The sequence below is a fragment of the Tachyglossus aculeatus genome, chromosome X3 (assembly GCF_015852505.1).
Source record: "Tachyglossus aculeatus isolate mTacAcu1 chromosome X3, mTacAcu1.pri, whole genome shotgun sequence".
In the NCBI taxonomy this organism is placed as follows: domain Eukaryota; kingdom Metazoa; phylum Chordata; class Mammalia; order Monotremata; family Tachyglossidae; genus Tachyglossus; species Tachyglossus aculeatus.
The window spans coordinates 27,416,947-27,430,134 of NC_052099.1; the positions used below are offsets into that span (position 1 = coordinate 27,416,947).

The window sequence follows — 13,188 nt, forward strand, 5'->3', positions numbered from 1 at the left end:
GGATTCCAGAATCTTAATTCCTCGAGAAGCTTAATTAGGTGCTACGGTGCTATGAGGAAGTTGGTCTTCCCAGTGCCATGAAGGTCAGTACAAGTTAAATATATTTCTCGGATGAGGTTCTACTGTACTTCTTTTTAAATTGGAAGCAGATGGCAGCAACTGCTCAGTAACCTGGGAAAACAATAACTCATATCAAGAAGCATAGCAGTACCAAGACACCCTCTCTCTGCCTTGGAAGCATCATGATTCATGAACTGAGAGGACAGGGCTATCTACCTCCCAAGAGGTGCCAACTTTTCGGCAGAGCTTAATCTTTAAAATAAAACTTAGTCAGCGGAGGCTAGGAAATTTTGATTCATTGGGAGGATTCCTTCTCAAACTCAGTATTCCATGTAAAACTCATGCCCCCTTCACAAAATATCATTTTTCAAAGTACCCAGCATTCAGATCTCACTTTTCAAAGATACTGGATACGTTTTCTGTTTTTATTATGCATTAAACCACTTCACAAAGGAATCTCTCTAATTTATACATTATCAGGACTACAGGTTTTTAAATTAATCAATAAGTGCCCTAGAATGCAAAACATTTGATCTGCAGTCAAGTTCACTTCCTTGAGCTGAATTGCTCCTGTATGTGTTTCAGAGCATGGGCACCTCACCTATTCTTTCCGTCCATCACTACTGTAACTGTTAAATCAAAAAGCACATGTGGACAATGATGTAAATACCTTAAAGCTTACTGTACCCACTTTGAAGAATACAGCCATTACCTCTCTCTTTCTCTAAATTAACTTTATCTTTCTTAACGATTCCATTCAAGTTGGATTTTTGATTCCTTGAATCTCAGGCCGTCTTTTTAAATAGGGCCATTTAAAAATGAACATAACACTCTAATAACAACGTGACTGATATAGAATACTGCTTTCCTAATTAATAATCTTTTTTAGTACTTTTCAGGACTTGTTAGATTTTTAACCCTTTCTATGGATGACCAGCTTAAGTCTATTGCTGCTATTCCAAAGTAAGCCAATGTTTTAGCTTATTATATAATAATAATAATAATGACATTTATTAAGCACTTACTTTGTGCAAAGCTCTGTTCTAAGCGCTGGGGAGGTTACAAGGTGATCAGGTTGTCCCATGGGGGGCTCACAGTCTTAATCCCCATTTTTACAGATGAGGTAACTGAGGCACAGAGAAGTTAAGTGACTTGCCCAAAGTCACACAGCCGACAATTGGTGGAGCTGGGATTTGAACCCATGACGTCTAACTCCAAAGCCCGTGCTCTTTCACTGAGCCACGCTGCTTCTCTCACCTTGACAACTGCAACAACCTCGTTGCTGACCTTCCTGCCTCTTGTCTCTCCATACTCCAGTTCATATTTTGCTGCCGCGTTCACTTTTCTAAAAAACTGTTCAGCTCACATTTCCCCATCCCCGCAAGAAACTTCAATAGCTGGCCAACCACCTTCACATCAAACAGAAACTCCTCACCATCAGCAGCACCGCTCTCCCTCCTACTTACTAACGTCACCAGCTGCTCACCAACCTACTTACTGTACTTCAACCTCATCCATCTTGCCACCAACACTTGCTTACACCCCGCCTCTGGCCTGAAACTACTTCCTCCTTCAGACCATCAATTGCCCCTCCTTCAAAGCCTAATTAAAATCACATCTTCTCAAGAGTGCTTCCCTAAATCCTCATTTCCCCTATTCTCTCTCATCATCATCATCATCAATCGTATTTATTGAGTGCTCACTGTGTGCAGAGCAGTGTACTAAGTGCTTAGGAAGTACAAATTGGCAACATATAGAGACAGTCCCTACCCAACAGTGGTATCACAGTCTAAAAGGGGGAGACAAAACCAAACATACTAACAAAATAAAATAAATAGAATAGATATGTACAAGTAAAATAAATAAATAAATAAATAGAGTAATAAATATGTACAAACATATATACATATATACAGGTATAAATATACTCTCTCCCTTCTGCATTGTCCATGCATCTGGATCCGTACTCTTTAAGCACTTGATGGTCACCCCAACTTCAATCCCACATCCTTTACGTACATATCCATAATTTATTTTATTGTCTGCCTCCCCTTCTTGATTGTAAGCTCCTATGGGCAGGGAACATGTCTACTAACAGTGTTGTATCTCCCAATCATTTAGTACAGTGCTCTGCACACAGTAAGAGCTCAATAAATACCACTGATTGATGAATGTTTTAGTATTTCATTCTACTTGAAACATTAGTATGTAGCCACTCGATCTATCAATTATATTTATTCAAAGCTGATATCCACCTATATGTCACCAAAATCACATGTATGGAGCTAAAGAGGAAAAGCCATTGATACTAAAGTGAGAAAATGAAAATATCTTCTTTGCAACTTCTATGTAAGAAATGCCGAATTAAAAAAAAAATTGTATGTAAGATGAGACAAACAGATTAGATATGCCGAGAGGAGGAAATCCAATGAATCAACTGGCTTTCCAAAAATTTTGGCATGCCAAGATCTTACCATGTCATGCCCGCAAATAGTGCCTTCTGCAGCTGGCATAAATTTGGTCTCACATTTTCTTCCAATCCGATGGCACCAGAGCGCTTTACATATATCCTAAGAGAAAATAACAGAAAATGACCATTAGCATGAGGAGCAGCTCAAAACAGAATTTCTAGTTGTGATAGATTAGGTGAACATTGCAATATGATCAACTCTCTCATCACCCAGACATACCCAAAGAAACATTTCATATTACCATTAAAGTTCACTAGTGCAAGATGACTGTTCCGTCTGCCTGAAGAAATTCCTTCTGCAGTTTGAGTTGGATAGGGTAAAACTTTATTTTTCTTAGACTACTTTACCATGCTCCTAAGAACTTTTAAATAGTTGCCTCATTCTTCTCTAGAGAAAAAAGTCATATCTTCCTGATGATTTATTTATGGTGGTGGTGGTGGGGGGGTCTCCCGTCAACAATGATGAATGAGCTTCAGTACTGAGATTTCGGGTCTGAGAACCTGGGTGAAGGAACTGCTTAGAGTGGAAGTAGCTTGATTAGAGCCTCTTACACACTCTTGCCCTTTCCATTTGGGTTACTGCTGGGCACAGAGGTACAAAGAGTGAATAAATATGCAGTGGTTTGAAATATCACAAAGTGAATACAATTATTTTTTGCATGCAGCGTTCTTTCTGCTGTTAAAAATCAGGTTCCTTCACCCGTCAAGCTTTTTACACTGGACTAACACCAGGCCGATTTATTTATAATACTGTACTGTATACAAAGTATATGTCGGGTAGCTACCATGTGCAGACAGCACTAAATGCTTGGAAGAGCACAGTGGAACAAAAAGATAAGATTCGTGTCTTCAAGAACCTTCTCCTGTCTTATGTACTGATTTCAATTAGTCTTTTCAAAAATGGTTTCAAAGTGATTTACTGTATTTTAGTTTCTTTACGATGAAGAATCTTATTCTCACTAAAGTTAGCCAATGTAGAGAGCGAGCACTAAATCTTGTTTTGTCAGGAAAGAAAAATTTCTGTCCATACTTCCCCACATAAGTAGCATATGGCTTGTATTAACTTTTAAACATTAATGAGATGCACTACACAACAAGCTCTCTTCCTGCCTTCAAAGCCTTACTGAGAGCTCACCTCCTCCAGGAGGCCTTCCCAGACTGAGCCCCCTTTTTCCTCTCCTCCTCCCCATCCCCCCCCAACCTCCTTCCCCTCCCCACAGCACTTGTATATATTTGTACAGATTTATTATACTATTTATTTTCCTTGTACATATTTACTATTCTATTTATTTTGTTAATGATGTGCATATAGCTTTAATTCTATTTGGCCTGACGATTTTGACACCTGTCTACATGTTTTGTTTTGTTGTTCCTCTCCCGCTTCTAGAATGTGAGCCCATTGTTGGGTAGGGACCGCCTCTATATGTTGCCGACTTGTACTTCCCAAGCGCTTAGTACAGTGCTCTGCACACAGTAAGTGCTCAATAAATATGATTGAATGAATGAATGAATGTCTTTATATCAATATCAAATGCTGACTGTACCTTCTCTATTGATTTTCTTTTCTACTGATGAACAATGGGAGATATATTTTCATTCTTTTGGCTATATACCAATTCTGTTGTACTCTCAAGCACTTAGTTCAGTGGCCTGTAGAAAGGCTTAATCAATTGGTTAATTGACTCTCCCAATGAATATTTCTTGGCAAACGTGTAATAGCTTTTGTGAGCATTTCTCCTTTCTCTTTTTTTAAACAGAGCTATACAAGTAAGCACCTTACCACTGGGGTTTTCCACTATAGCTGTCCACAGAAAGCATCAGTCATAGAGAGAGGGACATGCTCAGTGGCCAAAAGTAATGGTCACAAAATGTCTGTATCTAGTCATCCTTAGGAACTAGTTACCTTTGACTCTAGGACTGTGTGATTCTTCTCCACTACCTATTACAATACCAAGATCTCTGCAGCCTCAAATTGTGCATTTCTGGTGTGTAAAATCCACCTCTGGTAGGAAATTGTTGAATCAGAGAGACTGGACACTTCCTGTTCACCGTCGGGAGGACATGGAAACTATCCCAGCAGGATAGCTGGTTTAGAAAGTTCCAGAGAATGAAACTCGACAAACACCAATGCTTACATTTTTCCAAGGTCTCACACTTGTCACTGTTGTTCAGTTTCCCTAATGTCTATCCCAAATTTCTCTAGAGTTAAATTCTATTCCTTCCTGCTTTGTCCTCACTGTAAACAGAGATGAATTCATCAGTCACCAAATGCAGTTCCTTTATTTATGCCGGGGTTACTATTAATTTCCCTCCCAGCCTTATTATCTCTTTTTCCCTTGAGCCCCTGAAACCCTTCCTCAGAGGTTGTTTTTCAAACCTTTTTTGCTGCTGAATTCCACAATCCACCTCAAATTTCTCAAAGCAAATGAGGTTTCTCGGAGACATGCTCTAACTAGATATTAGACGCTAAGCAGGGTTGTGATGGAGATTGGAATTAACCAGCCACCTTCCTCCTGCCAATGTTAGATACATCTGAGCATTAAGTCAAATGAAATTTCATTTTTAGGCAAGGAGGTGTTCCTGGCATTCATCACAAGCTCAACAACCTGTCAGTTCTTTTCTGCAGCCTCATGGGGTAGTGAATATGTTCTATCTGGTGCCAAAATCAAGGAGTTAGAAGGGTCTGGAGGGCCACACGGAAGAGGTTGGCAAAGAGTATCTATGCCACATTGATGATCAAGTTTCAAAACACACTTGGCAGTTTACATCTTTGGGGTTAGGCCACTAAACCATGTTGACAAAGCAGGCTAAGTACCACTGCTCGTGGCTGAATATTTACCCATGCAAGCAGTCTGTCAAATACTCTGCACACACTTACTGAAAGGCTTTTGCAGCTGGAGAATTTATTGTTTGAAACCTACCTATGTTTACTAAATAATGCTGCCTTTACCTCAACTCGAAAATGTAAATCCTTTGCTGCCTAACATGATTGCTGATAAAGATGAAAAATACCCCATTCGGTGGGAGGTGGGGTCCAACAGGCAAAGTACCTGAAAGGTTGGAGCAGTCACCAAGTACATAAGCAAAAGATTATATTTTCCCCCAAGTAGAAATGGTAGGTCCTCTGGAAAATATGGTAGAGTAAGCATGACAGGCTAGCGGTAGAAAGAGATTATTATCCACATTTAATTCCCTGATTAACTGTTGCTTCCTTTAATTTTCTATTTCTTAAGAAACTAATTGATAGACAGTAAGCAGCTCCTGAGGATGAAGCTATATGTCACCTCAGTGCCCTGTTTGCTCCAAATCAAGGACAGCAAGGACATACACCTGCCTGGCATATCATCCCACCTCCTGTTGTGGGACCTCACTTCCTTCAGGATGGAAGAATTCCATGGCAGCAAGACCCCTGTTTGAGGAGCTGCTACTGGTTTATGTCTACACTAATTACAAAAAATACTTTCCTCAGGTCCAATTTAAATCTGGGCTTCCTAAGCTTCCACCGTGTGCTCTGAACTAAGTAATGTCCACCCATCCTTGCAAAATATACTTGTGATGAAATGGCAAAATATTTCCTGATAAAAACCCAGTCCCGAAAAACTGCCTCTCTCCAACTTTTGACTGCTTCACAGTTTGAGAATCATTCCCTTGCTTGGTTCTTAGACCAGAAGCCCTCTGTCTTCAACAACCAAAGAACTCATTGCTGCCTCAATAATAATAATAATAATAATAATAATAATAATAATGGCATTTGTTAAGCGCTTGCTATGTGCGAAGCACTGTTCTAAGTGCTGGGTGATACAAGGTGATCAAGTTATCCCACGTGGGGCTCACAGTTTTAATCCCCATTTCACAGATGAGATAACTGAGGCCCAGAGAAGTTAAGTGACTTGCCCAAAGTCACACAGCTGACAAGCGGCAGAGCTGGGATTAGAACCCATGACCTCTGGCTTCCAAGCCCGGGATCTTTCCACTGAGTCATGTGCCATCTGATCACAGGGGGCATCAAAACAAAAAAAACTCTTTCATCATCATCATCATCATCAATCGTATTTATTGAGCGCTTACTGCGTGCAGAGCACTGTACTAAGAGCTTGGGAAGTACAAGATGGCAACATATAGAGACAGTCCCTACCCAGCAGTGGGCTCACAGTCTAAAAGGGGGAGACAGAGAACAAAACCAAACATACTAACAAAATAAAATAAATAGAATAGATATGTACAAGTAAAATAAATCATCTCAATTTGGGGGCTAGTATCCAGATATCCAGAAACCTAAAATACATCTCGGTTGTCCTGACTTTAATAAACCTTCGTTCTTCAACCAGATTTTATTTTTCACATAAATTGCATTTAGTGGATTTAACAATTTTTTCTTGCCTTTTTAAAGTCCAACATGCACAGCTTGGCCTTCTCCCCAAATTGCCACTTGCACTGTGTGTTGGCATCGTACAGCTCTCCTGGCAGCTTTTCGGGATACTTGTATTCATTCACAGGCTTAGGCTGATCAGCAAGGCATATGGCTTGAGCGGTGCTGAAACAGAGAGGGGGGATAGGCAGATTGGTGCCAATCAGATACAGACAGTCTTCCACGCTGTTTTGCTTTCATTGTGATAAAATGAAGCATGAGTTACTGTACCAAAGGGCAGAAGAAACCCTTCTCTTCCTCCCGAGATATAACCATACATTTAACCAAGACTGCAACTAAAACATACAATGTGTTCCCACTTTCAGAAATCGTACAATCATACCACGATGCCTTTGATCGTATGAAACGGCACTTCAGTCTCCAGCCTTGCCCAAGGTGGGGAATGGTGAGCTAATCAATCAGTTGATTGGTGGTATGTAGCAAGTACTTTCTGTGTGCTGTACACTTACTCCATTTGGAGCACTGTACTAAGTAAGCACTTGAGAGCAATGATGGTTTTTGTTAAGCGCTTACTCTGTGCCAAGCACTGTTCTAAGCGCTGGGGTAGATACAAGGTCATCAAGTTGTCCCACTTGGGGCTCACAGTCTTCATCCCCATTTGACAGATGAGGGAACTGAGGCACAGAGAAGTTGTGACTTGCCCAAAGTCACACAGCTGACAAATGGCAGAGGCAAGATTAGAACCCACGACCTGTGAATCTTAAACCTGGGCTATTTCCACTAATCCACACTCTAAGTACTAAGTAACAGTAAGACAGAGTACTAAGTAAGCACTTGGGAGCATACAAAAGATGTGATTCCTGCTCGAAAGGAGCTTATAATCTAAGACTATGGATTCTTTGGGCTAGAAGTCACTGCTAGAAGCCCTAGCCCTATTCAATCAATCAATGGTTTTTAATGCACATTTACTAGGTGTGGGACACTGTACTCAGTGTTTGGGAAAGTACAATAAAACAGAATTAACAGACATGTTCCCTGCCCACAACTAGTTCACTGTGGTCAGGCAATGAGACTGTTTATTGTTATAGCGTACTCTCCCAAGCATGGTGCTCTGCACCTAGTAAGCACTCGATAAATAAGATTTGATGACTACTTTAATGTCTGTCTCCTCCTGTGCGCTGTAAGCCCCATGTGGGCAAGGATAGTGCTTATCAACTCAGTTGTGTTGTTACTTTCCCAAGCACTTAGTACACAGCTCTGCACACTATAAGTGCGCAGTAAATACCATTGACTGATAGAGATACCTTCTGGGCTATAAGCTGCCTGACGTAAGAGGACGTTCATAGTCATAACAATCGAAGGACAGGGCCGTGAAAGTGAATGTGACGGCTGTCAAAACACAGCCTTTCTGTGAGGAATGTTCTTTTCAATGGTTTTCAGAAGGTTGCTGCCACCTGGCCAATGAATTTACTGCTTCCATTAGACCTTCGCCGCACCAAGTAAAAATTTCCGCCAGCAATTCTGACCCCCGGCCAATTCCTGAGAATCGCATCTAAAGAAGGAGATCCAATCTAGTAAAAGACGCTGCAAGGTTGCCAAAGAGTTCAGAGGGGGGATAAATCAAGTATAAGTGTACCTCAGGGGAGAGTAACAGGAAAATAATATGTGGTACATGATCATGCAGAAACATAGCGAATGTGTAATGTACATTTTAGAATGCAGCAGATATATAACCGGCGTGTTTTGACAACTCATTTCTGCTCCGATTTTATGAAATTTAATAATCACCTTAGGAATACCAGTGTTACTGCCCTAGCTGTAGATGGCAATTTTCTTCCAAGAAGCTCAAAACATTTCATGCACTGTATATTGTTTCTTTACCCCACCCCTGTCTCCCTTACTCCCATTCCCACCATAAAATTAATCAGGAGTTAATATTGTCAGGCCCATTTCACAGGTGGACACATCAATGCCAAGTGAGACAAATCAAGCCATTTGGGCCTACTGATAAACAGACGTTATCATCCAACTTCACTCCTACCCTCAATGCTTTTTTTCCAGGTCTTTTAGAGATGGGTATCCTATCTTTGAAGCTAAATTATTTTCCACTTCAAATGATGCAGACATTTTCAGCCCACAGTGAAGTTGAACAGCATGTTTTCTATACACCGTGCTTAATCAAGGCAAAAACAAAATATTTTGCACATTTCAGAAAAATCTTTCAAGCCTCTTCCGAGTTATCCATGGAAAATGATTTACTCCCATTTTCCCCTATCATCAACAGTGTTGTGAATCATATATTGTTATTTATGAACCTTGAGCTTTTCCTAGGACATGCAATATAAAAGTTCAAAATATTTTTCTGATTAGTCAGTACGGACTGAGAGCCAAATATGGGATAGAGGCTGTCAAGCATTAAAATCCATTGAGAAGCCAATGGTAACTTAGCAACACTCTCACAAGTCTTCTAGTCTCTAGTACTCCAGATCCACACTGCCAATAAACTTCCCTGGAAAATATGATCAGTTTAAATCTTGTAATTGCATGGCACAACAGAGCATTCTAAATCCCTCTGTTCAGTATAACCACACCAAGAGAGAAATTAACATGCTACGGTGCCCAGATTGGAAGAAGTGTGGGAAACATATTCAGACTCCTCCTGGTATTTGTGGAGGCATGCTGGCTTTCAGAATAAATTACAAGTACAGCAAAAGCTGGCTTTGAGTACTCTGGGCAATTTCCACTGCACATATTTACAAGCTTGAAATGCTAAGCCTAATCATCAAGAGCTAATTTTATTAGATGAGAATGGGCAGAGAGCAGTTTGGTACCTGGAATAGGGAGAAGCACTGAACTTTCCAATACTCTCAGATGCTCATGTTTCACAACTATTAATAAAGGATTAAGTAATATTGACAGTCTGGATATAAATGCTTTCATTGAACATGATGACCCTTATGTGGTTTGAAATAGAGTAAAAAAGAAGTATTCTTCAGGTGAAACTATGATGTGTTCTGTTACTTGTAAATTCATGAGCTAAACTTGTCTATGCCGTAGTCCTCAGACAACTTGTCAATACCGTAGTCCTCAGACACTGACATGACTAACAGGGATGAGAGCTATGTGCATTTATAATGTTAAGAAAATGACAAGCCCACTGCGTTTAACCAACTTTTGATGAATCCTCTTCTATGAGAGAAGAGGAGGGCACAATGAGCCTCCATTTCTGACTATACATTAATGCTTTTGACCCCTTAGAATGTAGCAAATTCAAGTTCTGTCTTAAATGAGAATCTGTTAGAAAGAATGTCACTGGTTCTCTGTGTTTGAAGCCCTCAGATTAATTTGAAATTTAGAAAAAGAACAGGAAGGGGCAGATACAAAGAAGGTGGAAAAGACAGAGAAGGAGGAGGTTGGAGTCCTTTTAGACTCCCCCTTTTAGACTTTGAGCCCACTGTTGGGTAGGGACTGTCTCCTTATGTTGCCAATTTGTACTTCCCAAGCGCTTAGTACAGTGCTCTGCACACAGTAAGCGCTCAATAAATACGATTGATGATGATGATGATGATGGAGTCACCAAGCACCATGGCCCAAGCTGCGTCTTTCGGGTGTGACATATATGTGCTTCTGGGTATGCTGGAAACCCTCACTCTTACATCAGAGTGCTTCTGGATCTTAATGGATGAAATTAGTGACCAGTCAAGGTAAGAGGGCTATATTTATTACTCATAGTGGCAAAATATGAAGATTGGACCTGAAGGTGTCCAAAGTCTTAGGCAGTGTGGCTTAGTGGATAAAGCACAGGAATGGGAGTCAGAAGGACCTGGGTTTGAATTCTGGCTCTGCCACTTTGCTGTATGACTTTGGGCAAGTAACTTAACGTCTCCATGCTTAACTTACCTCATCTGTAAAAGGAGAATTAAGACCAAACCTCATGTGAGAAAGTGGATTAAGAGATCGGACCAGTGATCAGGAAAGCTGTCAACCAGCTGGTTCTCTCCTTGAACCAATCTGGGTTTGCAGAATCAAAATTTGGATCTAGCTTGTTCTCCCTAGGTATTGAACAGCTTGGACAGACTGATCCAAAAGCAAGTTTGTCTCTGGACTTGCTGTGCGCAGGGAATGTCACTGTTAACTGTATTGTACTTTCCCAAGCGCTTAGTACAGTGTGCTGCACACAGTTAGCACTCAATAAATACAACTGAATGCATGAATGAATGAATCCTGACCTTGCTTCCTCCTCTCCCAGGACCGTATGACAGACTATTTCAAGTCCATATCCACGGAGTTTGTCTGATCTGATTCTCTTGTATCTACCAGAACTGAGCACAATTCTTGGTATAGAGTAAGTATTTAATACATGTTATTATTATTACTAAGATAGGGGAAATCTCAGGCCCTTTCCTTACCCTCATGAGGAAAAACAATAATACTCAAATATCATTTGGTCCAGTTCTGCCTCCCATTCAGGCTAAGGGAAAGAACAGGATTCCTGCCCCATTCCTTAAGACGCATAGAGTATTTGCTGCTAGCAGCTGGCAATTCAAAATGTAAACCCATTATGGTTATAAGCACTGATTCACTGAGTCTCTAAAGCTGTGTATATCACCAAAATGGTGTTGTGGATGCCTCAGTGATCCAGTTTAACTGTCCAAGGTGATTACACTTACCTGATAATTGCCAAAATTCTACTTTGCTTTGTCCTGCATAGAAACAGCCAATCCAAATGTTATTCTTGGGGGTCATACAATTTTACAGATGTAAGCATATCTTGACAGTATGTTTAAATAAGTGAACAGGAGCCCTCAGATGTTCAGGGCCTCCCTCAAGTGTAATGTTTATCAATAACATTCCCTGGCAACAGTAGTCTGAGCAAAAGCAGTTTTACAGAGTTTATGCCATAATGCTTATTGGACTGAAATGTGGACAGTTATTTACAAGGGTCGGAAGCAGAAATGAAGATATCATCATCCAGCTCTAAACATCCATAAACCTCTTGGTTAATTCTGCACCTCCACTCTACACACCCCCTGAAGCCCCAATTTATATTTGCCACTAAGCCAGAAATGACGATAACCCAGATAATAGGCTTGCAACATCTAAAGTGGAGCCAATTTAACCGCCTCAAATTATCTTCCCTTAATTTGCAGCAGTCAATAAAACTACATTTTCAGGATATACAGAAGATAACGACAAAAATTCCAAGAATAAAAATGATCACTACTGGCTCACTGGCTGTTAGGACTTTCCCCCTGCTTTCTTTAACCAATCATGTTATAAGACTGGTAACACATGCTACTCATGGAAAACTCTCTCTTCAGTCAATTTACTAGGCGCTTATTCGTGCAGAGCATTATACTAAGCATTTGGAAGAATACAACAGAGTTAATAGGCATGATCCCTGCCCTCAGGGAATTTAGATTCTAGCAGTGGAGACTGACAAATGAAATCAATTTATAAACAAGGGGAATTGACCAAGTTTAAAAAAGGTATGAAAGTGTTAGCTGAGAAGATGGAGTGGGGAAAGGGCAAAATCCAAAAGATGGTTATACTTAATCTTATGTTAATCTCAGTGTCTCCATTTTACCGGAAGAAACTATTTCTTTTAGGAAATTCTTGACAGTACAAAGCACTAGATCTAAGTTGTGACTTTACATGAAAAGTTCTTCTCCAGAAAAAAATCAGCCTAAGGACACAAGGGTCCTGAAAATAAATGTCAAAAAATAGTAAAATAAGACTTTTACTCATGTCCCCCATGATTTTTTTATTTTTACCAACTACATTTTTAATCACTTTGGTTTCAATTTCGGAGGTTTTCTGGAATTATTTCAGAGGAATTTATTTTAATTGTTTTGATTATTTCTTCTCAGGCTATTCTGTTTCTCTTTTCTCAGTGGACAGAATGTTATGGGCCTTGCTAGCCATCCACTAAAGATAGACAGCTATTGAGCCTTTTTGGACTCCTCATTTATTAACCTTTGTGGGTAAATGCTCGACGCTCTGTTATTCTGGTCTCCACATGAATTTCCTGAAGAAAAGCAATTTTTATAGTTTCCTCTCAGTCTGAAATCCAGCCAAGTTTAGAATCGGCCAGCGGGGCTCTCTGCTATGAGAAGGAAGCGGACAAACTCCTATCCAAAAAACACAGTTAATCCCGTTTTCTCTCCTGACTTCTCTAAACAGCCTTTAGGCAATCTGCCCCAAGAGCTGTTCAGGCTTGAGGGCAATTTGGTGTTGACTATCACCATCATCAAGTTTCCTTCTGATCCATTTCTATATGAAAAGGCAC

The 13,188-nt window shown here is 40.3% G+C and overlaps 1 protein-coding gene across 1 annotated transcript in view; it reads right to left on the bottom strand.

Annotated features, from left to right (window-relative positions):
- Nucleotides 1-13,188, bottom strand: part of ADAMTS16 (ADAM metallopeptidase with thrombospondin type 1 motif 16) — a 148,402-nt gene that overhangs the window by 78,654 nt on the left and 56,560 nt on the right. Inside the window, exons 10-11 of the mRNA XM_038770410.1 lie at nucleotides 6,911-7,064; nucleotides 2,535-2,630 (exon numbers count right to left, since the gene is read on the bottom strand). Of these exons, the coding sequence (XP_038626338.1) occupies nucleotides 2,535-2,630; nucleotides 6,911-7,064 (250 nt within the window). The remainder of the gene's footprint in view (nucleotides 1-2,534; nucleotides 2,631-6,910; nucleotides 7,065-13,188) is intronic.